Source organism: Festucalex cinctus, chromosome 15 (genome assembly GCF_051991245.1).
Source record: "Festucalex cinctus isolate MCC-2025b chromosome 15, RoL_Fcin_1.0, whole genome shotgun sequence".
Classification (NCBI taxonomy): Eukaryota; Metazoa; Chordata; class Actinopteri; order Syngnathiformes; family Syngnathidae; genus Festucalex; species Festucalex cinctus.
Window position 1 is genome coordinate 15,050,598 of NC_135425.1, and position 23,219 is coordinate 15,073,816.

Sequence of the window (23,219 nt, forward strand, 5' to 3'; positions counted from 1 at the left end):
TATCAAAAAAAGATGGATTGTAACATTTTGACAAGTAAATAAAATGTTCAGATACCAATAACACGCTTTGAATTCTTCACAAAAATGGGACGTAAAATGCTTTTTTTGCTTTAGGATTAGCAGTTTTTATTTCAGAACCAAGGATGATGTCTACTGTGCATTTGTGCCTGATGTCAGTGAGGTCCAGTTATTTGTTCATTTCAAGCTCTTTTGATTTCTTATTATCGATACTCTGTAGTGTTGTCGTTACGACCACATCAACCGAGGCCAAGACTCAATTGAGACTAGAGAGTAATGAGACCGAGCCAAGACCAAGACTTTTGGAAGTCGAGACCAAGACGACCAAGTCTATTGAGATCATTGAGACAGACACATGTCCAAGACTTTTGAAGGTCAAGACCGAGACAAGGGAGATAGAGACCAAGACGTTTGGAGGTTTACAGCGAGACAAGACCAAGTCTTTTGGAGGTCCAGAATACCTAGACTAGAACAAGACTTTTGATATGGTCAAGACAGGACTTTTAGAGATCAAGACTGAGACAAGACCAAAACCTTTGGCTGTTGAGACTGAGCCAAGACCAAGACTTTTGGAAGTCGATACCAAGACAAGACCAAGTCTATTGAGATGGTTGAGACAGACACAAGTCCAAGACTTTTGAAGGTCAAGACCGAGACAAGGGAGATAGAGACCAAGACGTTTGGAGGTTGACAGCGAGACAAGACCAAGTCTTTTGGAGGTCCAGAATACCTAGACTAGAACAAGACTTTTGATATGGTCAAGACAGGACTTTTAGAGATCAAGACTGAGACAAGACCAAAACCTTTGGCTGTTGAGACCGAGCCAAGACCAAGACTTTTGGAAGTCGATACCAAGACAAGACCAAGTCTATTGAGATGGTTGAGACAGACACAAGTCCAAGACTTTTGAAGGTCAAGACCGAGACAAGGGAGATAGAGACCAAGACGTTTGGAGGTTGACAGCGAGACAAGACCAAGTCTTTTGGAGGTCCAGAAGACCTAGACTAGAACAAGACTTTTGATATGGTCAAGACAGGACTTTTAGAGATCAAGACTGAGACAAGGCCAAAACCTTTGGAGGTCGAGACTGAGACAAGGGAGATCAAGACCAAGACGTTTGGAGGTTGATAGCCGGACAATAACAATTCTCTTGGAGGTCCAGACCTAGGCAAGACCAAGACTTTTGAGATGGTCGAGACAGACACAAGACCAAGACCTTTGGCTGTTGAGACAGAGACAAGACCAAGACTACCAAAAAAATAAAACAAAATGACCAGCAGGTGGTGTGGCACTCCAGGCGACACAGAGAAGGCTTCGCAGCACCTGCATTCTGTGTTTCTCACTGATCACAGTAGCACTGGCCTGGTCTTGACCGTTCTCGATCAAAAATCCAGTCTGCCAGCTGTTCAAAACCGAGACAAGACAGTGTAAAAAAAGTCTTCGATTCAGAGACGAGACCCTTAAAAAGTGGTCTCGAAATGAGTCTCTCGACCAAGACTGATCTTGAGGACTACAACACTAATACTAGTGTTGGGAAAATGAAGATTTTTAGTGGGATGAGATGAGCTCTCTGAATGTTCTGAACACCTGTAGGGATTTAACTCCCTATAGTTGACATCATTTTGGGTCTCGTCAGACCGGAAATTGCACAGCGTGAACCACACATCAGAACACATCTGCTGATTGAAACTAAATTTTTCCTCAGTTACTTAAAAAAAAAACATTAATATACAACCAGGTTCACACACTTATTAATATACTATCATTCATAAATTAGAATACAACATATTTGTGCCACTGGATTGAAAACAATGGAGATAGATGATGGCGTGGTCTTTATCTTGACTGTGGCAACTTGCTTATTTGACTGTTTGAATATGTGCAACTTTCTCAGAATGTGTGGGTGAAGCAAGTTGGGGCGAGTTACTGCATATTTTCTGTTTTCGGGATTAATGTCAGTCCAAAAATATTTATTTTTAAAAGTCTATATGACAAGCACAACATTTCATCATTTTTTTCCCCTCCCTTACACGCTCCCTATTTCTTCGCCTCAAGTCTTGCATTAAAATATGCATGATTCGGAGTTGGTGTAACAGCTGTCAAGTCGGGGTGATCAAACTAATCAAAGCAAATCCTTATGAGAAACATGGAGGATAAACAAGTGATTAGAGGGACAAGCTTGTGATTGTCTGCAGGAGAGACAGAGCGGCAACTTGGAGCTAGCCAGTGGAGCTTATTCTGCCACAACATAATCCATGATTGTCAGCCCCTACAGCACTCCATTCATCATCTGCAGCTCGCCGTGCACAAGCTCAAGCTAACAGTGCAGGAAAACTTGGGCTTTTGCCTGTACATATTCGTGTAAGAAATATTCGAAAAATGAAAAACAATAGTATTTTTTTTTTTTGTCTTAATTATCTCCTCAAGACGGGCCTGTCTGCTAAAATTGGCTATATACTTAGTTAAACAGGTTATTCAATTCTAATCCTGATGTGAAATTATTAATAAAATAAATAATGGAAATATACGTAATATATTATGTGTTTGGTTCCGTTTTCTGAGGGGAAAAATGAGAAAAATAACCAGGGCACTTATTTTAGAAAGGTAACGAAATGTTACTACACTTAGCGATCAAAGAAATATAGTCAAGTACCCTTTCCGAATATTAACAAGTATAACTCATAGTAGTGTGTCCAGTTCATAAAATCAACACACCATTAGCTCTATGATGACGATATTTCAATCCATGTTGCCATGCAGCTCTTATTGCAAGCCCCACTTGCTTTAAATACCGGTACATAAAATAAAAAATAAATAATAATACAAGGGTGTTCCAAAATGGTTGACCCCATTCAAAATGCCCATATCTCGGAAACTACTTGATGGATCTTAATGAAACTAAATACACTTTATGTTGAAGGTCATAAGTTTTATTGGTTAAATTTACAAAGAAAAGAACATTTGTGAAGAAGGCACGCTGCACTGTCCTAGCATACTCTAACACGCAAAATGCCTTTTCTTTTGAAGTGAACGGCATTTCTTAACCTGAAAAGATAGAAATGCCAAACATTACACGCAAAAACTTGAAACGTTTCTGCACAAGCTGTGAAAATTTGAGGTCATACCAACGAAAATTGTCAAAATTATTGGCCTACGAAATGGGGTCAAAACATTTTGGAACACCCTGTAGTAATAATAATAATAATAATAATAATAATAATAATAATTATAATCTCTAATTGAAATGGTTTAGTTTCATTATTGAAGCACATTACTGTTTAAATAGCACATTCACAACATTAATGAGGTTCTCCTCTGGGGAGGATTATTTTACATTTCCTTAAATTAGTGTTGTTCCGATACCGATACTGCATTAAAACAGTGGTATCGGTATCGGTGACTACTCACAAGTAACATGCCGATACCATTAATTCTAACACTAATATAGGATTTTGGAGGCAACATCTTGTGTCCTGCTTGTGCAAGACATTCACTGATATGTGACATGTTCACTGCATTCCAATCTAAGACATCCTATTGGCACTTGAATGCTGTGAACCAATGGCAGGACAGCTTTTTCATGTTGAGGGAAAAAAAAAAAAACACTTAGGTATCGGTATCGGCCGATACTGCAAAGCTGGGTATCGGTATCGGGGGCCAAAAAATGGTATCGGAACAACACTACCTTAAATCAGAGCTTTGTCCACACCGGTTTAAAAATAAAATAAAATAAAATAAATAATATAGGACATTGAAAAAAATTCAGTTGAAATGTAATTATTTGGAATCAAGCTGTATTTTTTTTTTTCTCCTTAGTCAACTTTTGCTAAGCTTTCTCGCAGTCTATCAGAGTGTACTGACTCCCGGTGATTCAAAGGTGAGCTATGGTCTGACATGGATGCCAGTATTTTCCCTCTCAGCCCATCATGCTCTCTGTCAAGGATTTCTACAGGTAAAAATGTGGATGCCTGGCAGTTTTGGAGAAACTTCGTGGGCCCCGTCAGACTTGAATGAAGTTCACCTGCCAGGCCCGGCGCCAGATTTGGATTCAGTGCAGCGGGGTACATACTGCCTTTAATAAATGATGATTGTATTACTGTATTACTGTCAACTAATTCCATCTCTTGTACCAAGACATAGAATAGAGCCTGTTATTCACATTCACACTGCCCTCTGAACTCTCTTAAACACACATTCAACATAAAGCATTAAACAGATTTGCTATGTCAAGCTTTGTCGGTAAATGAAACACATGGTTTGGGTTTAGAACAGAGGTGTCCAAACTACGGCCCGGGGGCCATTTGCGGCCCGCCGTCCATTTTTCAGTGGCCCGCGACATATGCTAAAAAATGGCATTTGACTCAGTTCAAATGAAATAAATTTAAAAAAAAATGTTTGGAATTGGTCAAAGTAAGAAGTTAGGATATCGAAAAACAGGTGCCATTAAAGGTTATTTTAGTTAACTAAAACTAATGAGAAAAACAAACAAACTACAATTTAAAAAAACAATATTGTTACTGAAATAAAATAAAAACGAAAATGCTTTTTAAAAAAACAAAAACTAACTGAAACTACATTTTATGTTTACAAAACTAACTGTAATTATAGCAAACATGCCCTTCGTTTTAGTCTTTGGTAATTAATTTAATGTGTTTTAAATGTGATTTTTAGTAGATTTATTTTGATATAAATTATTATTTATTATTATTATTATTATTATTATTATTATTATTATTTTGATTTTTAGTAGATTTATTTTTTAAATAAACCGGAATAATGACGTTTGAAAGTATGTCACACAGAAGTGACGTCATCTAGCAGCAGCCAATAGAAAAGCACCTTCAGATGATGTCGCTCCCATGGTGTTTTTTAAATATTGTGCACAAGTAATACACATTAAAAAAAAAATAATAATAATAGTAATACTGAAACTAACAAACTAAACTAAAACCAAGCATTTTTTAAAGAACTAAACTGTCACGGGAGTGGGGTGTTGGTGGCAGGACCCAAATGCAGGAGGCAACAAAAAACCGGGCAAGGCAGGGATGCAGGTAAAAAAAAGGGGATTTAATTAACAAAAACTATAAACAAGGTACTATGAAAAAATTAACAAGATCAAAAAACAAACACAAGGCATGACATGGCATGGAACACAGGGACAACAACAGGCACAACAGATACTACAGATACTATGACTCCACAAGAACCGAACGGAAAACAGGGGACTAAATACACACAGGCTAATGACAATGACTAGACACAGCTGGGTAAGACACAAGTGGCAGGGGAAGCTGATTGGTGGATACACTGGGAAGGGAAGAAACACTCAGGTGGACGTGGTTTGACATAACGGGACAAGGGAAGAAACAAGGAACACATGACAAACGACCAAAAGACAACAAAAACCCACCCCCACCAAACCAAAACATGACATAACCCCCCCCTCAAGGGACGGCTCCCAGACGTCCAACACAAAAAGTCCAAAAACAAGGGCGGGCGGAAGGGGGCACGGAGGAGGGCACACGGCCCACCCATCCGTCCCAGACAAAAAGCAGTTCCGGAGGGCGTCCTCGACGCCCGACAAGAGAGTCCCAGCGGGACCAGTCAGGAGGGCGTCCTCGACGCCCGACAAGGAGCAGAGGTGGCGGCGGGGTGTTCGCCGCCAGATGAGGAGCAGGAGGCGGCCGCTGGCCGGGCGCCGCCGGAACTGGTGCAGGCGATGGCGGCCGCTGGCCGAGCGCCGCCGGAACAGGTGCAGGCGATGGCGGCCGCTGGCCGGGCGCCGCCGGAACTGGTGCAGGCGGTGGCGGCCGCAATCCATGCGCCGCCTGACGAGGAACAAGAGGTGGCGGCCGCAATCCATGCGCCGCCTGACGAGGAACAAGAGGTGGCGGCCGCAATCCATGCGCCGCCTGACGAGGAACACGAGGTGGCGGCCGCAATCCATGCGCCGCCTGACGAGGAACACGAGGTAGCGGCCCAGGCGAAGCGGCCGGGGGCTGCGGCGGCAGCGGCACAGGCGAAGCGGCCGGGGGCTGCGGCGGCAGCGGCACAGGCGAAGCGGCCGGGGGCTGCGGCGGCAGCGGCACAGGCGAAGCGGCCGGGGGCTGCGGCGGCAGCGGCACAGGCGAAGCGGCCGGGGGCTGCGGCGGCAGCGGCACAGGCGAAGCGGCCGGGGGCTGCGGCGGCAGCGGCACAGGCGAAGCGGCCGGGGGCTGCGGCGGCAGCGGCACAGGCGAAGCGGCCGGGGGCTGCGGCGGCAGCGGCACAGGCGAAGCGGCCGGGGGCTGCGGCGGCAGCGGCACAGGCGAAGCGGCCGGGGGCTGCGGCGGCAGCGGCACAGGCGAAGCGGCCGGGGGCTGCGGCGGCAGCGGCACAGGCGAAGCGGCCGGGGGCTGCGGCGGCAGCGGCACAGGCGAAGCGGCCGGGGGCTGCGGCGGCAGCGGCACAGGCGAAGCGGCCGGGGGCTGCGGCGGCAGCGGCACAGGCGAAGCGGCCGGGGGCTGCGGCGGCAGCGGCACAGGCGAAGCGGCCGGGGGCTGCGGCGGCAGCGGCACAGGCGAAGCGGCCGGGGGCTGCGGCGGCAGCGGCACAGGCGAAGCGGCCGGGGGCTGCGGCGGCAGCGGCACAGGCGAAGCGGCCGGGGGCTGCGGCGGCAGCGGCACAGGCGAAGCGGCCGGGGGCTGCGGCGGCAGCAGACGAGGTTCCGGAGCGAGAGGCTGCAGCAGACGAGGTTCGGGGTTCTGAGGCCAGTCCGACCCATCACTCCAGTCGCCACGGTCCAAAGCCATCAACTCTTTTATTTCTGCAATGACTCGGGCGATGTCTTCAAGCCTCTGCCAGGTCTCTAATTCCGCCATTGCCCCTGCTGGGTCCAGTTCTGGTGGAGTCATTCTGTCACGATGTGGGGTGTTGGTGGCAGGACCCAAATGCAGGAGGCAACAAAAAACCGGGCAAGGCAGGGATGCAGGTAAAAAAAAAAGTATTTAATTAACAAAACTATAAACAAGGTACTATGGGAAAACTTAACTCGATCAAAAACAAACACAAGGCGTGGCAAGGAAAACAAGGACATGAACATGAACAGGCACAACAGATACTATGACTCCACAAGAACCAAACGGAAAACAGGGAACTAAATACACACAGGCTAATGACAATGACTAGACACAGCTGGGCAAGACACAAGTGGCAGGGGAAGCTGATTGGTGGATACACTGGGAAGGGAAGAAACACTCAGGTGGACGTGGTTTGACATAACGGGACAAGGGAGGAAACAAGGAACACATGACAAACGACCAAAAGACAAAAACCCACCCCCACCAAACCAAAACATGACAATATTAGGGTGACCTCAGTTTCTCATTCATACCGTGAATTTTTTGACAGTTTAAAACCTCTCCAGGCATCCGCAGCAAACATGTTTTCCTATCACAGTCCCGTTTTCCACAACCATCCCATTTTATCCACAGTAACCGGACACGGGCTTCTGTGGCCGCCAAGAACATAGCGTAAACATAGCCAAAGTGATCTCCTGAAGATTTACTCCTGACGGGTGTGATGTATTTGAATATTCCATATATTTGAATTCTGAATCGCATACCCAGTTAGGGCAGAAGGCGTACAGACCGAAAGATAAAAGTCAGAGTCCATCAAAAGCGAATTGACATAGTTAGGCATATTTCCACAAATCTGAGGTTGATCAAACGTGCAGCCAGGCAGAAAGCTCGTTTTTTTCCCTACATGCTGGACATGCTTCAGTAATCCTTCCACACAGGTTTAAAATGGGAATTGAGCCACTGCCGGTCTGCGTAATTCTCGCTGCTGCCTTCACAAGGAGCATGAAACACTTTCACAAGTTCAAAGCAATACCAGAGGTAGAAAAAAAAAAAAAAAAGGAATAAAAATGTCACCTATGGCTCTGTCGATATTCCTAGTCTTGGAGGCAAGTCTCTAACTGAATGCTACGACACATTCGTATGACCCTCTGTCAGCAGCATACCTCTGGGACAGGCAGCTTTTTCTAAAGGACGATGGACAGAGTGTGAACAAGAAAAAGAAGACCGGCTGCGGGGAAATGGCAACGCAATAGATTCTAACCTTCCAAACATCCAATACATTCATCAATTTGAAACCAAATTCCAGAAAAGAAATGTGACGGAAAATCATTAAGGTAGAAAATACAGGCATTTAAATTACTCGCTGCAGGCAACGTGTGATTGCTTTAGTGGCAGCGGGGTCCGACGGAGGGTTGGATCTACATAGCGAGCAGTCCCCGTGGGCTGCAAACTGCTAATTACTTATTAATGAGTGCATGCGAAAAGTTGGTGTTTTCAACTGTAAACACTAGTGAAGGGGCCGAGTGAGCAAATTGGAGGGAGTAAACAACATAAATGAATTTTTCGGTGATAACACTGACAATTTGGGCAAAATCAGACTTGTAAGCAGGTTATGCAGATAACAAATATATGGAAGCCCATTCCCGCCAGTAAAAAAATAAAAATAAAAAATAAAAAAAAGGGAGTTTTTTTGTTTTGTTTTGTTTTTCTCCCGCCAGTAAAATAAAAAAAATAAATAAATAAAAAAAAGGGATTTTTTTTTTTCGCCGTCAGAAACCGCCAGTGGATTTTTTTTTCTTTTACACCTTAGAACGTATGAAAAAAAAAAAAAACTCCCCCCCCCCCCCCTTTTTTTTTTTTTTTTTTTTTTTTTTTTAAACTGGCGGGAATGGGCTTCCATAGATTCTCGTTCGAACATGTAAAACAAAAACAAACCAAAAAAACCAAAAAAAATCCCCTGGCGGCTTCTGACGGCGGGAATTTTTTATTTTTTTTTATTTTTTTTATTTATTTATTTATTTATTTTTAACTGGCGGGAATGGGCTTCCATACAAATCCCCACTGGGTTTTTCAAAAAAAATAAATAAAAAATTGGCACGTCCGTCCTTGCTGCTCCTTTTTTTTTTTTTTTATTATTATTATTATTTTTTTTTATTTTTTTTTAAATACTTGCTGCTCCTATAGAACGTAGTGCGCTTAATAACTAACACAGCACACCGCACACTTAACGATCTGTGAACCAGCAATCAGTCTCGTCATCCAACCTCAAGTAGAGTGCAATCAAACATGACCTGATGCAGTGCTTGGATTAAACTGTGATAGGCGAGGTTGCTCAGCAGAACATCCAGGCAGTAAAATAAAAACTGGGCTAGCTGTTAGCTATCTGGAAACTGCTTTCATTGTTAGTCCGATTGTGAGACTTGGAGGAGACATTATCCAAACTTGTCTCTTTTTTTGTTGGCCAATAAGCCACATTCATTGGTCCAGTTAAAAAGCTAAATAAAACTAAATAGACAATACAATAAATATATACCTTTTGAGGGTGTGGCTGGACATTCTCAGACTTGGGAATCATTGAAGACTGCTTCTAGGAATAGTTTTCACTACAGTAGTGCAACAAACCGGTGGTGACTCCAATAGAGATGCAAATTGGCTGTTAAAAACGTACACCGAATCAGAATTTTCAGATTTGAGTCTGAACGGGTCATAGCCCTTGTTGTGTCACAGAAGAATGGGTACACTCGTGTGTGACAGTCTAGACTATGTATGTGGAAGTATCACGTGTCATGTGTGTACTGGAATATTTAGCTGGTTAACGAGCATTAAATTCAACTTTTAAGCAGTCAGTCAATAAAGCCCAGCAAGGCAGTGTATCATATAGTCTGTTACTGCTGGCTTCTCATGCCGTCACAGCAGCATACGACAGATTAGCTTAGCGCTAGCTGGCTGGTACGACATAAAACAGATTGATTTACCGGACCAAAGCAGGTTTGCTTAGCACAAGCGAGCCGGCTGGAACAACACAATACAGATGGATTTAAAAAATAAATAAATAAATGAAGCAAGAAAAACACCCTGGATTCTGGACTAGAGATGACAGGTTAGCTTAGCGCTAGCTCGCTGATACAATACAAAACAGACTGGGTTACTGGACCAAAGCAAGAAAAACAACCTGGATTCTACCATTGTCCAGGGTACGAAGAGTGATCCTGGAAAATGAAGTAAATATCAAGTAATTGAAGAAAGTAAGTTTAAACTAAAAAGGTTGTGCTAGAATGACGCTGCGACATCAACGCACATTCCGGTTCAATCCAAAGATAGTCTTCAAATAAGTGAACGAATAAGGCTTTGTGAAGTGCTTTGGACACACTTATGGTGTAAAGCACCACGTAAGTGCACTACATTTCCTATTAGCCGATACATAGCTACATATTGTAGGCTGTGTGTTTCTGATTTTGTGGGAGGCAAAGGTGTTAATCGTGATGATCACTGTTGTAAGTCTAAATTCATCTTGTGAGGTTGGTGGGTGGGAACAAAAAAGAGCACCAAGAAACAACCTCTGTTACGCCTTTGAGACAAGATCAAAATTATTATAAGCATCCTTGCCTATAGCTACCTCACCAGTCAAATGCTTGATGCAGAATCTTTCAGGCTGGCACAGCAAGAAACACCTCATACCTTCGGCAGTCCAATATTAGCTCTTCATTTGCATTCATCAGCAAAACCCTCCCCTTCCCTCCCCGGGGGAATCTGGGGAAACATGTTGGATTGTTTAGTCAAAAATTACAGTACAGCTGGGGAAATTTATCGTTTGAAAAGCCAGCTAATTTGTTCAGGAGGAAATGGTGTTTTCATTTGCATGGCCAATGAGGAATAGCTTGGAGAACCCTTTCCAACCTGTTCCACCGTTCTCTCCGAGGCTAATGAGGCACGGAGTAGGGAATTACAGATTCCGCTGGGAGCCTTTAGCGTGATAAACACACCAACTTTACAGTTGGCACGAAGCAGGTCCGAGCATGTAATGAATTGGAGTGTCACTATATTGTATGTGCGCACATGTGTCTGCAAATCTGAGTGAGTACGTGTGGGCAAGATTTCTGTTCAGCTGGAATCAAAAGCCTGTAATTACATTCACAATAATTACATTTATTTGGATTAGATCAAATACATCCAATTAGCTAATAAGCCAGAGAGAAAATTTCTAATGGAAGAGCCTTTTGTTCAACTGAGATGATTTTTTCAGTGCAAGTGCTGACAGGCTGAGCTATTCATGTACAATCATACACTTATTTACAGCCCTGATTATGATGCTATCACTGAATGGCACCATCTTGGAAAAGTTATCAGTGAGGCTGCTCAAATGTGGACAAAATAATAATCACGATTATTTTGGCAATAATTGAAATCGCGATTATTCAAACAATTATTTTTTAGTACAAAACAAGATAATGTTTAAAAGGATACTTGACTGATTGAGCCATTTTCAGCAGTGAAACATTAACATTTTGTCCAGAATTAATTTCATAACTTCATTATTTTTCATATACAATTACTACCTTTAAAAACAAATTTTTCCACTTGCTGTTGACTGAAGATGGCATCACCTGTACTGAGGAATTGGTAATGACCACTCATAGCTCACCTGGTCAGTAAACTGAGCCATGATTGGTCATTAAATTCTTCCTCGGCACAGATGATCTCATCTTCCTTCGACAGAAAGTGGAAAAAATATTTTTTAAAAGGTATTAATTGTACATGAAAAATAATTAATTAATTTTAGACAAAATATAAACTTTTACTGCTGAAAATGGCTCAATGAGTCAAGTATCCCTTTAAGGATTTAAAAATATTAACACCAATTAAAACAAATAGAAACACTATATTTATGTAAGTTCCTTTTGGACCAAACAGAATTTATAATAATTTATATTTAGAATAATATTTATTTATTCATTTATGTTGGCAAAAACTTGACGTTGGAGTGCAGCTTGTGCACTGTGCAGTCAGTTGATCATTTATTTTTTGGGTAAAAAACAGGAAAATGTTTACCGGTACACATAAATATTAAGACCAATTAAAATAAATAGAAACACGATAATTATGTAAGTTCCTTTTGGACCAAACAGAATTTCTAATAATATATATTTATAATATATATTTATTTATTTATTTATTTATGTTGGCAAAAACTTAAAGTTCGAGTGCAGCATGTGCACTGTGCAGTAGGATGATCATTTATTTTTTTGGTACAAAACAAGAAAATGTTTAAATGTAAAAATCCAATAAAAAACATTAAGACTAATAAAGTTCTTTGAAACACTAATTATGCAAGTTCCTTGCATAATTATTATATATCCTTGGAACTTGCATAATTACATTAGTTATTTAAAAAAAAAAAAAAAAAGGTGCAAATGTATACATTTAAACAACTCAATAATTAGGATTAATAATTATTATTATATATATATATTTTTTACGTTTATTCTGATTTTGTAATTGTGGAGTGTAATAATTGAAATTGTAATTTAATTTCCTGCGATTGGCTGGCATCCAGTCCAGGGTGTCCCCCGCCTACTGCTCAGAGCCAGCTGAGATAGGCACCAGCACCCCCCGCGACCCTTGTGAGGAATAAGCGGTCAGGAAAATGGATGGATGGTAATTTAATTTCAATTAATTGCAAAGCGCAAGGTATCAGTAAGTACTTATGTGGCATTTAATTAACTTATTCACTCCCAGACATTTTCATGTTCTATTGCTATAAAAAACATGGAACCTACCAAAATAAAGATTAAAGTCTCCTCTTTCGTCATAAAAAAAATATTTGTATCTGTTTTTACATTTTGCAGCAATTAGCATTAGAATTGGCTAAGTTTCATCATTATTCACAAACCTGTTGAAAATACTGGGGAAAAGAGCTTGTTGCAACATGGCCCTGGCTGATCTCTTATACTTTGCTGCCACCTGCTGGCCATTTTTTTTTTTTTTTTTTTTTTGTATAACTACCATTGCTTTAAGCGACCTCTTCAGGTCAGAAACTGCATCAAAGCCTTCATAATGCTATAGCATATAAAAACCTAAAACAAAAAAAAAGTATAAATACGTTTTTGGGAGTGAATTAGTTAACCTCCACTACTTTAGCCATCTAATGTCGTCCCAATCAAATGAGGTCTTACTGGGAATGTGTATCGTAATCACGTAGTTGATTAATTGATCGCTGATCAACAATTCTATCACTTGGTTGATTAAAAGTGTTTTGGGACAAAATAGAGTGCACTACTTGGCCTCAAACAGCCATGTGATTTCTAATAGACAATTGTTTAATGTAGCAGCCTGTACTGGTAAATTACCAAAACAGTGAAATTCCCTTCCATGGGTTCTACTATGACATACAGGCATCAAGTAGAAAACAACAGCTGTGCAAGTGGACCACAGCCAATAACCTTAACTAGGCCTGTCCGTCTTAGCATTCATTTATCACAAGTAACATTGTGCTAGAGGAGAAGCATCAGTGGGAGTGAAAAGATAATTGGGATGAGATGGGAGCAGGTCCAGACAACATAGTGTAAATTGTTAATGATGCCTTCACTGCTGGGAAAAAAACAGGCCGCAGCTACTTGTAAAATAAGCCGTCTATGGTCACACCCACACAAGTCCCAATCGTATTAAATACAACATGTGGAAAGGAGAATGGAGAAGGAACTTGACAAATGACGGCGGCTGAAGGACCTCATCATGGAGAGTAAGCACACAGTCCAACGCCCACATGCAGAGATATTGTGCGCATAGAATTTCCAACATCCAGATCATAACAGGGATTTAGGTCACATGTACAGTTTGGCTGAAAATAATGCAAAGTCTTTTTTTTTTTTTTTTTTTTTTTTTTTTTTTTAAACTTAAAATTATAAATAAATAAATAAAATTACGTTTGTTTTTTTTATCCCTAAGAAGGTGTGTATATATTTTAAATATCAGAATCAGATTTACTGGCCAAATAGGTAAAAGTACACAAGGAATTTGTCTTCACAATCACAACACGTCGGGGAAACATTAAAATTAAGAGGGAGACAGAAAGGGAAGCCTGGCGGCTCGCTAATTAGCACCCCAAATTTCTTAGATGGTAAAAAAGGAGACGAGGGAGGAAGAAAGGAGAGAGGAATAAATATATATCGAAAACATATCGATATCGCGATATTGGCCCATGCAATATGCATATTGTTGTTTTTACAAGAATTTGACCAATCAGACACAAACTTAAACGTGCATCACTAACCAATAATTGAACATCATCTAGGGTAATTATAATTAATTAACGAAGAACAAATTGAACTTGCTTATTTTACCACATGACATTTTTTTTATCCTTTCATTTGATAATAAAAATGTTATTTCTTTAGGTACATTTTAAATATTGCAATAATATTGAGATCGCGAGTCAACAACTGTATCTCATCACATATTTCCAATCGTGCAGCCCTAATATATATATATATATATATATATATATGATAAAAGCGATACTCAGAATGAAACGAGTGCAATTTACCAAATTTGGTCAGCTTGCAGTCAAGCACTGTAAAGTAGTCTGCAATTTTCAGACACTTTGAAGTTGAATGTTTTGGCTGTTAATGAGGTAGGTTTGGTTGCATTTGAAGTATTCACTTCCCCAAAGGGGAAAAAAAAAAAAAAAGTGTCTCTTCTAAACAACTGGTGGGTGCTATGGACACCAAAAGAGCTGGATCAAAATACGGACCTTCAAGTTCCAATTTACAGGCGCATGGTGGAGAGTGTGATTAACACACGGAGAACGCTAATACTTCATGGGAGTTCATCATCACTGGAGTGAGAGAAAAAGCAATGAGGCTTTTTTTGGCAGATTTCCTGCTCACCCAGGGTTGACAAATTGCCGAGGCACCTTGTCACAGCACCACTTTGAGGACGCTAACGGTTTCATCTTTCATGATTTAGATCTCAGGCGTACAGGAAGCCCAGCGGAAATATTCCGTACGCCTTCATTTGCATCAAACAACACAGAGCAATTAAAGTCTGTTGAATAATATTTCATACGAGACAAGGCTCGATGGATCAATGACAGCCGCTTTGGTGCGGAATCACCTCAAACAGACTGTGCTCAGACAGGAAAATTGCAAGGGGAGTGCATTAAACAATCCTCACAAATTGCACAAAGCTAGATTCAAGGTGTTGGCCAGTCAAAACAAATCATTAGAACGCGTTAAAACCATTTGTTAGGCTATGACCGCACAACTTCAAACTTCATTTCTCACAACAACCACCACTATCCGCGTTGATTAAATCATTTCAGGGACTGCTTTCAGGTGAAAGATTATTGTTGTTACAGTTGTATTCAGGAGCAATCAGACTAAAAAGCCTGTAAAGTGAATTCAGAGATTTGTGTCTAAATACATTTGACATGTTAATGCAAACGTGCAAAGACTGCTAACTATGCAGTACTCAGTTATGGAGAAATAACGTTAAAACAGTTTTACAGATTTTTTGGAGGCGTGGCTAAAACAGTGCCGAGCGATGTAGTTCAGAATAAGAACTTGGACACCTTTGTTCACATTAGTCGTTAAGCGGCACAGTTACGATTAAGCTTGCTAGCTAAGCTAGGCATACATATAGGGAGAGATTTGTCGCAAAATTATTCACATAAATATAGTTGTGATTTTGAGATCCACAAATATATCCATGATTTTCACGTTTTTCATATCCTCAGATAAAATTTGCGATTTTTCAGATTCACAAATTTATCTACAATTTTTACTTGCACTTGTTAATGTTGTATGTTCGTTTATTATAACTTACCATTTCTAAAAGCTCATTTCTGCTTGTGAGTTGCTGAATGTGCATTTGTGGAACGGCGTGCACGTGCATTTATTTTTTTAGACAACCATCACGCTTTTAAGATATGCATGTCTAAAGGCCCGTTCCTCCTCCTGTTTCTCGTTTATTTGATATTCAAAAATTGAAAACTTTTAATGTGTTTATCATATGAATCGCTATGACAACTGTGTGAACGGGCCACTGGGATGGAGCCTGCGTAATATCGGGACAAAACAATGAGGTTGACGAAATCTGCTGTGAATACTATCCAAGGATCAAATACGGGACTGTCCTGGAAAATACGGGACGTTTGGACACCCTAGGCAGAATCCAAGCAAATATTAGTTCACTGACACTATTGTACAATCCATTCAATTATCTGTATGATCTGGCATTTACAATCACAAGCACTTCTATTTTACCCCTGCTTGATTTTCAACCTTACGTTTGCCGGCGTAGTAGGTAAAGTAAATGGGCCAAATAAACATATGCCAAACAGGAGACCGGTGGTGTCATGGCAACGTCGCCTGCGATCGAGAGGGTGCTGTGGCAAATCAAAAGCTTATCATGCACACATATTCTAATCTCTAATGCCACACACTAATCCACAAATTTGTCCGCTGCTCATAATTCGGATGAAGCACACCGTAATATATTCAAAAGCCACTGTGGAGAACAGTTTAGTATGGTTAACAGTTTTGTGTGTTTCCATTTGGTGACCTGCACTTTACTTTTTCATTGAAGGAACAAACAACAGTTTAAAGGCATAGTTCGGCTTTTTTGACATGAATCTCTATTTCATCCTCACCTCCAGTGTGCGATCAACACTGACTTACCCCTGACAGCGTTCTGTGACACGGGTTCTGGTCCAGTGTTGGACGAGAGGAAAATAGTCCAGCAAGCTGGCCGGGGTCACTGAAATAAAGCGTTTTTCTTCTAAAAACAATTTGTGTTCAAAAGAGTGATACATTTGCATCATTAAACTCCTTTTCTGAAAAAAGTCAGACGCCATTACCGCCAGGCTCTACTTTTCTGTTCGTTTGTATCACTTTCCGTGACCCCAGCCAGGTTGCTGGACTATTTTCCTCTCGTCCAACACAGGACCAGAACTCGTGTCACCGAACGCTGTCAGGGGTAAGTCAGTGCTGATCGCACACCACTGGAGGTGAGGATGAAATAGAGATTCATGTCAAAAAAGCTGAACTACCTCTTTAACAACCACTATAATACCAATCATTTGTGTCCTTGGTTCAAGTCATTCTCACGCTATGAAGAGATGATGTCACTCTTTGCAACTGAACCAGGATTTTGCCCATACCAGACTTGATGGAAAAACAAGAATATGCATGCAGACTCATTTGTTTGCTGTTTGTCAGCCTCGTATCGCACCTACACACATGCAGCCGTGGCATTAAACAACCTGATTAGTTCAGCACTGTCCCCTGAGTCATTTGACATGAGTCACGAGAAGCATCAGTGATTCTCTCTCATGAATGAGTTGCAACAACACCATTCGGCTCGCTGATAATGCTTCGAAAACTGTAAATGTCACCGGGCTTGGCTAAGTCTGTGATTGTTTTTCTAACTCCTGCAAAATCATTTTTAATTGTTCGCGGTATGATTACTGTTGAAATTAGTTTGGAGGATCTGAGTGATGCACCGTGCAATTCCAAATATTACTAATCAGCTGTGACACTAAGTCAAAGCTATCGATTGACATGTTCATACTGTACAGACAGTGGGTCCTAGTAGCTACCAGACACCAGTCGGTGCTAGTTACTAGTAGGTACTATTAAGTACCAGGTACTAGTAGGCACCAGTAGGAACAATTGGGTACCAAGTACTAGTAGGTACCAGGTACTAGAAGGTACTAATGTATATTATTAGGTACCAGGTACTAGGAGGTACTAATAGGTATGAAGCTTCATAAAGCACTTGTGATTTTTTTACTCCTTTAGATGACACTCGTCGGTTTAAAGATCCAATGTAAATTTAATCAATTTCAATTGCACTAGCCTTTATCTTTAAACCAAGAACGCCATCTAGAGGAGTCAAAAAAATATCGCAAGTGCTTCATGATGCTTCATTTTCCCATCACTACTAAAAGGTACCATGTATTAGTTGGTATTACCAGGTACCAGGTACTAGTAGGTACTGGGTACTAGTAGGTGCAAGTAGGTACTAGTGGGTAATATTTGCTTCCAGGTACTAGGGCTGGGCAATAAATGGAATTATTCGATACATCACATTTTAAAAATTGAATTGTTGAAACTTTGCTAAATCGTGAAATCGAGTTTTGTCTTTTGGATTGTTAAAAGCTGTTGTTCTTATGTTCTGTTACATCCAAATGTTTTTGTGAATTGTAATTTTGCGCAAGTAGCAGAATGCTGGATTGGGTGTTTTTTATTATTATTATTATTAATTCAATCTCTGGTGTAATAACCTTATTTATTGATTGATTGAATTTTTATTTATTATTATTATTATTAGTAGTAGTATTATTAATTCAATCTCTGGTGTAATAACCTTATTTATTGATTGATTGAATTATTTTTTATTTATGTTCTCATTGCTGCTGGACATGTAAATTTCCCAGAGGGAGCCATCCCAAAGGGATCAATAAAGTCAAGTCTAAGTCTACAAGACATGGATAAATTTAGGCACAAACTATAAATGTTAAGTTTATGTTAACACTTATTTAGAATCAGTATACATTATTGTTGTCTGAACAATTTGTACAGGAATTATTTTGGAATAAATTAAACCTGTAAATAAATGTGTGTTGCGTTTATTTGATTTAATTTTTTGGCCATATCGCCCAGCCCTACCAGGTACTAGATTGTACTAATAGGTACTATTAGGTACAAAATAGTAGAAGGCCTCAGCCTTCACATAATAAATAATGCACATACTAGATTTTTTTTTTTTTTTACTTGACATAAAATGGGCTTTGGACTTTTTACCAGGCAAAAATTATATATACACTACACACAAACGATGAAACTTCCGCCTCAGCGCAAAGACTTACTGCTCCCCCGACATGCGACAAGGCTAAAAATAGAATTTGTTTTCATGCTCTCATATACACTATGGCAGCGCAGAACGTCTCGTGAGTGAATGAGGTTGTTTTTGCTGCCATGTCTTATTATGTGGATCCGATTAATGACATAATTGATTGATCACGCAATTTATGACATTACAGTCGATCACAGATATTGCATAATCGGTGTAAAGTCTACCGAACATCAAAATATTTGATAGCTGAAGATCATGTTTCACACTGTTGTTGACTCTACAAGCATTCCAAGAAGACCTTGTTAATGCTTCAAGCAGCACTATCAACAGCGTAACAAGGTACTTTTTGTTAATGTGCGACACCACCATCCAGAACATTTAGTCGGGTGTTTATCCACTTTGTGCAGGCATGTGTGAAGCCTCAAAGTTCAGAAAATGTCATTATAACTCTGAAATTAAAATCCCTTTTGAGTAATGTTCCATATGAGATGAGGCTCAATCGTCGTTAGCTGCTTTTGGGTAGAATCATCTCAAACGGAGTTCCTTGTATAATGCACAACAAGCGACACACGACAAGACTTGAAATCGGCTTCAAACCGCTTACCTGAGGGTGAAGATCTGCGCCGGGGAAATTGTCGACAGAGCCAGAAAAGCCGAGACAGTTTCTCTCTGCCGGATGGGTTTGGAGGGCACCATGACCAGAAAGTTACTGTCCAGTTTCAGTTCCGATAGTGGCTGAAAGAGCCGGACGCTCCCGATGCGTTGCATGGGTGTATGCCCCGCAGAATAGCCCCTCGGGCCGTGCTGCTCCGTACGGATTGCGCTACCTTTCCGGGAGTCCTCGGCGTTGCAATCCCCGGTCTTGGTGGTTTGAACCACGTAGTAGAGCTCCACGGGAGTGCCTTGGGCCTGCTCGGACACCCTCTGCCTACCGGGCCTGACGGTGGGTGGGCTAAACCAGCTGGCGAGAGGTTCCAGCTCAGCAACGCAAATCCCCAGTTCACCTTTCAGCCTGCACGTCCCGCGCACCTCCTGAGTCTCATGGAAGGCGAACATCCTGATGCATGGCAGCTTCTGGATGGCGCTGTAATCATCCCAGTCCCTCCCTGCGATGTAGAATAACACTTGGACCTTTGGCCAACTGGGGTGAATCCTCTCATTGATGATGTATGTGTGAACCTTCCAGTTAAATGTAAAGAGCGGCGTCTGTGACGGGGATGTTGGCGCTGATGATAAAGTGAAAGCGGGCAAATTGAACGGCCCCGGTTGAGTTTGCAGCATCTCCAGCGGGACGGGCTGCTGCACGGACAGCGGCCCGTAGCTAGCGTTGACAAAGGGCATCTGCCGGGCCTGGTGGATGAAGAAAGACTCTGTACGGGCCTGCAGGCTGGAATTCCTCATTAAATCCTGGTTTGCCTCCTGTAGGAAGAAAGCTGACTCAGCATTAAGGATCCGGTAGCTGACAGGCAGATAGATTGGCATTGGGTTGTACCTCTGCAGGCCCTCCAGAATCGCCTTGCTGTCCACCACTAAAACAGAGAAGACACAGTAGCAAAAGAAAAGTTATCTATTGCTCCGGTGTTCGAATAACTGAGACTTGATAACACATATCTGGAATATAAATAATACAGGACAGCCACGGAAATGCTTTTACAGGCCTTTTAACTCAAAGAGCCTTTTTCAAAACCTTATCAACAAAGCCCCAGCCAGCCGTGAAATTAAAGTATAATATGAGAAAAAGGGAAAGGAACACACGACCTTGTAAGGAGAAATTCACAGCTACCATAACATTTGCATGCATTCCCTGCAACCTGAGGCAATCATAGCGTTCATTAAATCTATTGGAAAATGTCTTTTGAGATCGTTTTCTTGGGATGCCGCAGTTAAATGTTTCAAAAACATTTATCCATCATCATCTCAACCTTGCTCATTCTTATTTTCTAAAGCAATGTGCTATTTCTGAGTTGCTATTATTCTGGGGGCCCAACTGATTGATTGACGGGCCGATTAAATGGGCCGATTTTGGCCCTTCGAACATCGGCCAAAATAACCAGCTAAATTGAATACATTTTTTCTAAATTATTATTTATTTATTTATTTTTCAAACTCAAAATATTCTTCAAAAAATACTATGAACATTCAATTTAAATGGAAGGAAATTGGGATAAAAACCTATTAGAATGGGAAAACTTTAAAATGAAACAAAATAAAAATAAAAATATGTTGAAAAAAATCCACAAATCTGCAAATGCAGAGCTGTAATCATTCAAAGGTAAACTCTAATTTTTATTTGTAATGTCACTTAGTTGCATTTATGTATTATTTATGTATGTAGTATCCATCCATCCATCCATTTTCTTGACCGCTTATTCCTCACAAGGGTCGTGGGGGGTGCTGGAGCTTATCTCAGATGGCTTTGGGTAGTAGGCGGGGCACACCCTGGACTGGTTGCTCGCCAATCGCAGGGCAAATATAGTACCTCAATAATATTACAATTATGAGCGAATTGATTTTTGCGAATATATATATATATATATATATATATATATATATATATATATATATATATATATATATATATATATATATATATGATATGCGTTCTTAATGTTCGTTTCTTGTTCAACAGTTATGTGTATCCATGACAGCCCCATTGCACTGAGAAAAAAAAAAAATAAAATAAAAAGATGCATTTACATTTGATACCCGCTATTAACAAAGAATAGGAAATCATCGTATTATTATTATTGGTAATCGGTATGTTTTTTTTCCCTCATCAGCCTAAAAACAAATTATTTCACTTTCTTCCTGTATTCTCACCAATTTCTTTGCATGGTCTTATTATGCAGGCTCCCCAATATCTTAAAACCGATTGCGTTTGCACAGCGAACGTGATCAACATAGAAAGAGTGTCTATTATTTTCCCACAGTTCAACACACAATGGAAACTCGGAGCTGATTAAAACACAATCTGTGGAGAGGCAGTTTAGCAAAGATCCATAGGAGAGATCAAGAAACTCTTTCACACTCAGAATACCTAATTGGCTGCTTGCAGCATATAAAATATGGGAGTTTGATGGATGCCAGCAAACGCATTTTCATTCTCAGACACACACACACACAATTTTAAACAGTTCCAAGGTGACAAAGAAAGACTTTTTTTGTTTCAAGTAGATGACGCACCCAGCAATCAATTAGAACACAAACTCTATGAGGGTTTGAGGAAATATGGTTTAGATAGAGTATAACAAGTTCTGAAATTATGAACCAGCGTAAGTTTGTTTGATGTTCCATAACATCACTAACAGCATTTATTTCTGACAAATCAGCAACCACATTCACTCGTTACAAATGTTATGATAATCTATTCAGTTTAGAATTAAGCTTACTCAATGTAGCTTTTTTTTTCTTAAAACATTTTTGATGACTATAAATGTACAATATGTCCATCAACATCTTCACTTAACATTTCCATGAAATCTTTTTTTGCAAATCCACAACAGAATTTCTTCACGAGCAGTCATGCTTTAGGTATGTGAACTGACATACAAGTTGCAGTCAAGACGACACCAACCGAGACCAAGACAAGAGCGTATCAAAACCGAGACAGGATGAAGCCTTTTGGAGGTCGAGACCCAGACAGAATTGAGACGCAGACAAGACCAGACAAGACCAAGCCTTTTGGAGATCAAGAACGAGACTTTTGGAGGTTGAGACAGACATGAGCAAATCTTTTGGAGGTCAAGAGCCAGACAAGACCAAGCCTTTTGGTGGTCAAGGCCGAGACAAGACAGAGACGTTTGGAGGTTGAGACCGAGATCAAGACCGAGTTTTTTGTAGGTCGAGGCCCAGACAAGACCAAGCCTTTTGGAAGTTGAAACTGAGACAAGACCGAGACTTTTGGAAGTCGAAACTAAGGCTAGACCAAGACTTTTAGAGGTCAAGACTGAGAAAAGGCCAAGACTTTTGTAGGTCGAGAACCAGACAAGACCAAGCCTTTTGGTGGTCAAGGCCGAGACAAGACAGACATTTGGAGGTTGAGACCAAGACAAGACCGAGTCTTTTGTAGGTCGAGACCCAGACAAGACCAAACCTTTTGGAGGTCAAAACTGAGACAAGACCGAGCCCTTTGGAAGTTGAAACTGAGACAAGACCGAGACTTTTGGAAGTCGAAACTAAGGCAAGACCAAGACTTTTAGAGGTCAAGACTGAGAAAAGGCCAAGACTTTTGGAGGTCGAGACCGAGACAAGACCAAGACTTTTGGAGGTCAAAACTGAGACAAGATCGAGCCCTTTGGAAGTTGAAACCGAGGCAAGACCGAGACTTTTGGAAGTCGAAACTAAGGCAAGACCAAGACTTTTAGAGGTCAAGACTGAGAAAAGGCCAAGACTTTTGGAGGTAGAGACCGAAACAAGACCAAGACTTTTGGAGGTCGAAACCCAGACAAGACCGAGATGTTTGCACGTTGAGGCCGAGACAAGACTGAGTGTTTTGGAGGTCAAGAC

The 23,219-nt window shown here is 41.0% G+C and overlaps 1 protein-coding gene across 4 annotated transcripts in view; it reads right to left on the reverse strand.

The window, feature by feature from the left end:
* Window positions 1–23,219, reverse strand: part of LOC144002473 (transmembrane protein 132C) — a 172,334-nt gene that overhangs the window by 82,979 nt on the left and 66,136 nt on the right. For 2 of the 4 annotated variants that reach the window (XM_077497744.1, XM_077497746.1), the window contains 2 exons: window positions 20,206–20,242; window positions 19,318–20,132 (listed from right to left, as the gene is read on the reverse strand). In XM_077497744.1, the coding sequence (XP_077353870.1) occupies window positions 19,318–20,114 (797 nt within the window). In that variant the 5' untranslated portion in view covers window positions 20,115–20,132; window positions 20,206–20,242. Of the gene's footprint in view, window positions 1–19,317; window positions 20,243–23,219 lie in introns of all 4 variants that reach the window. The other 2 variants (XM_077497745.1, XM_077497743.1) reach the window with 2 other exon arrangements.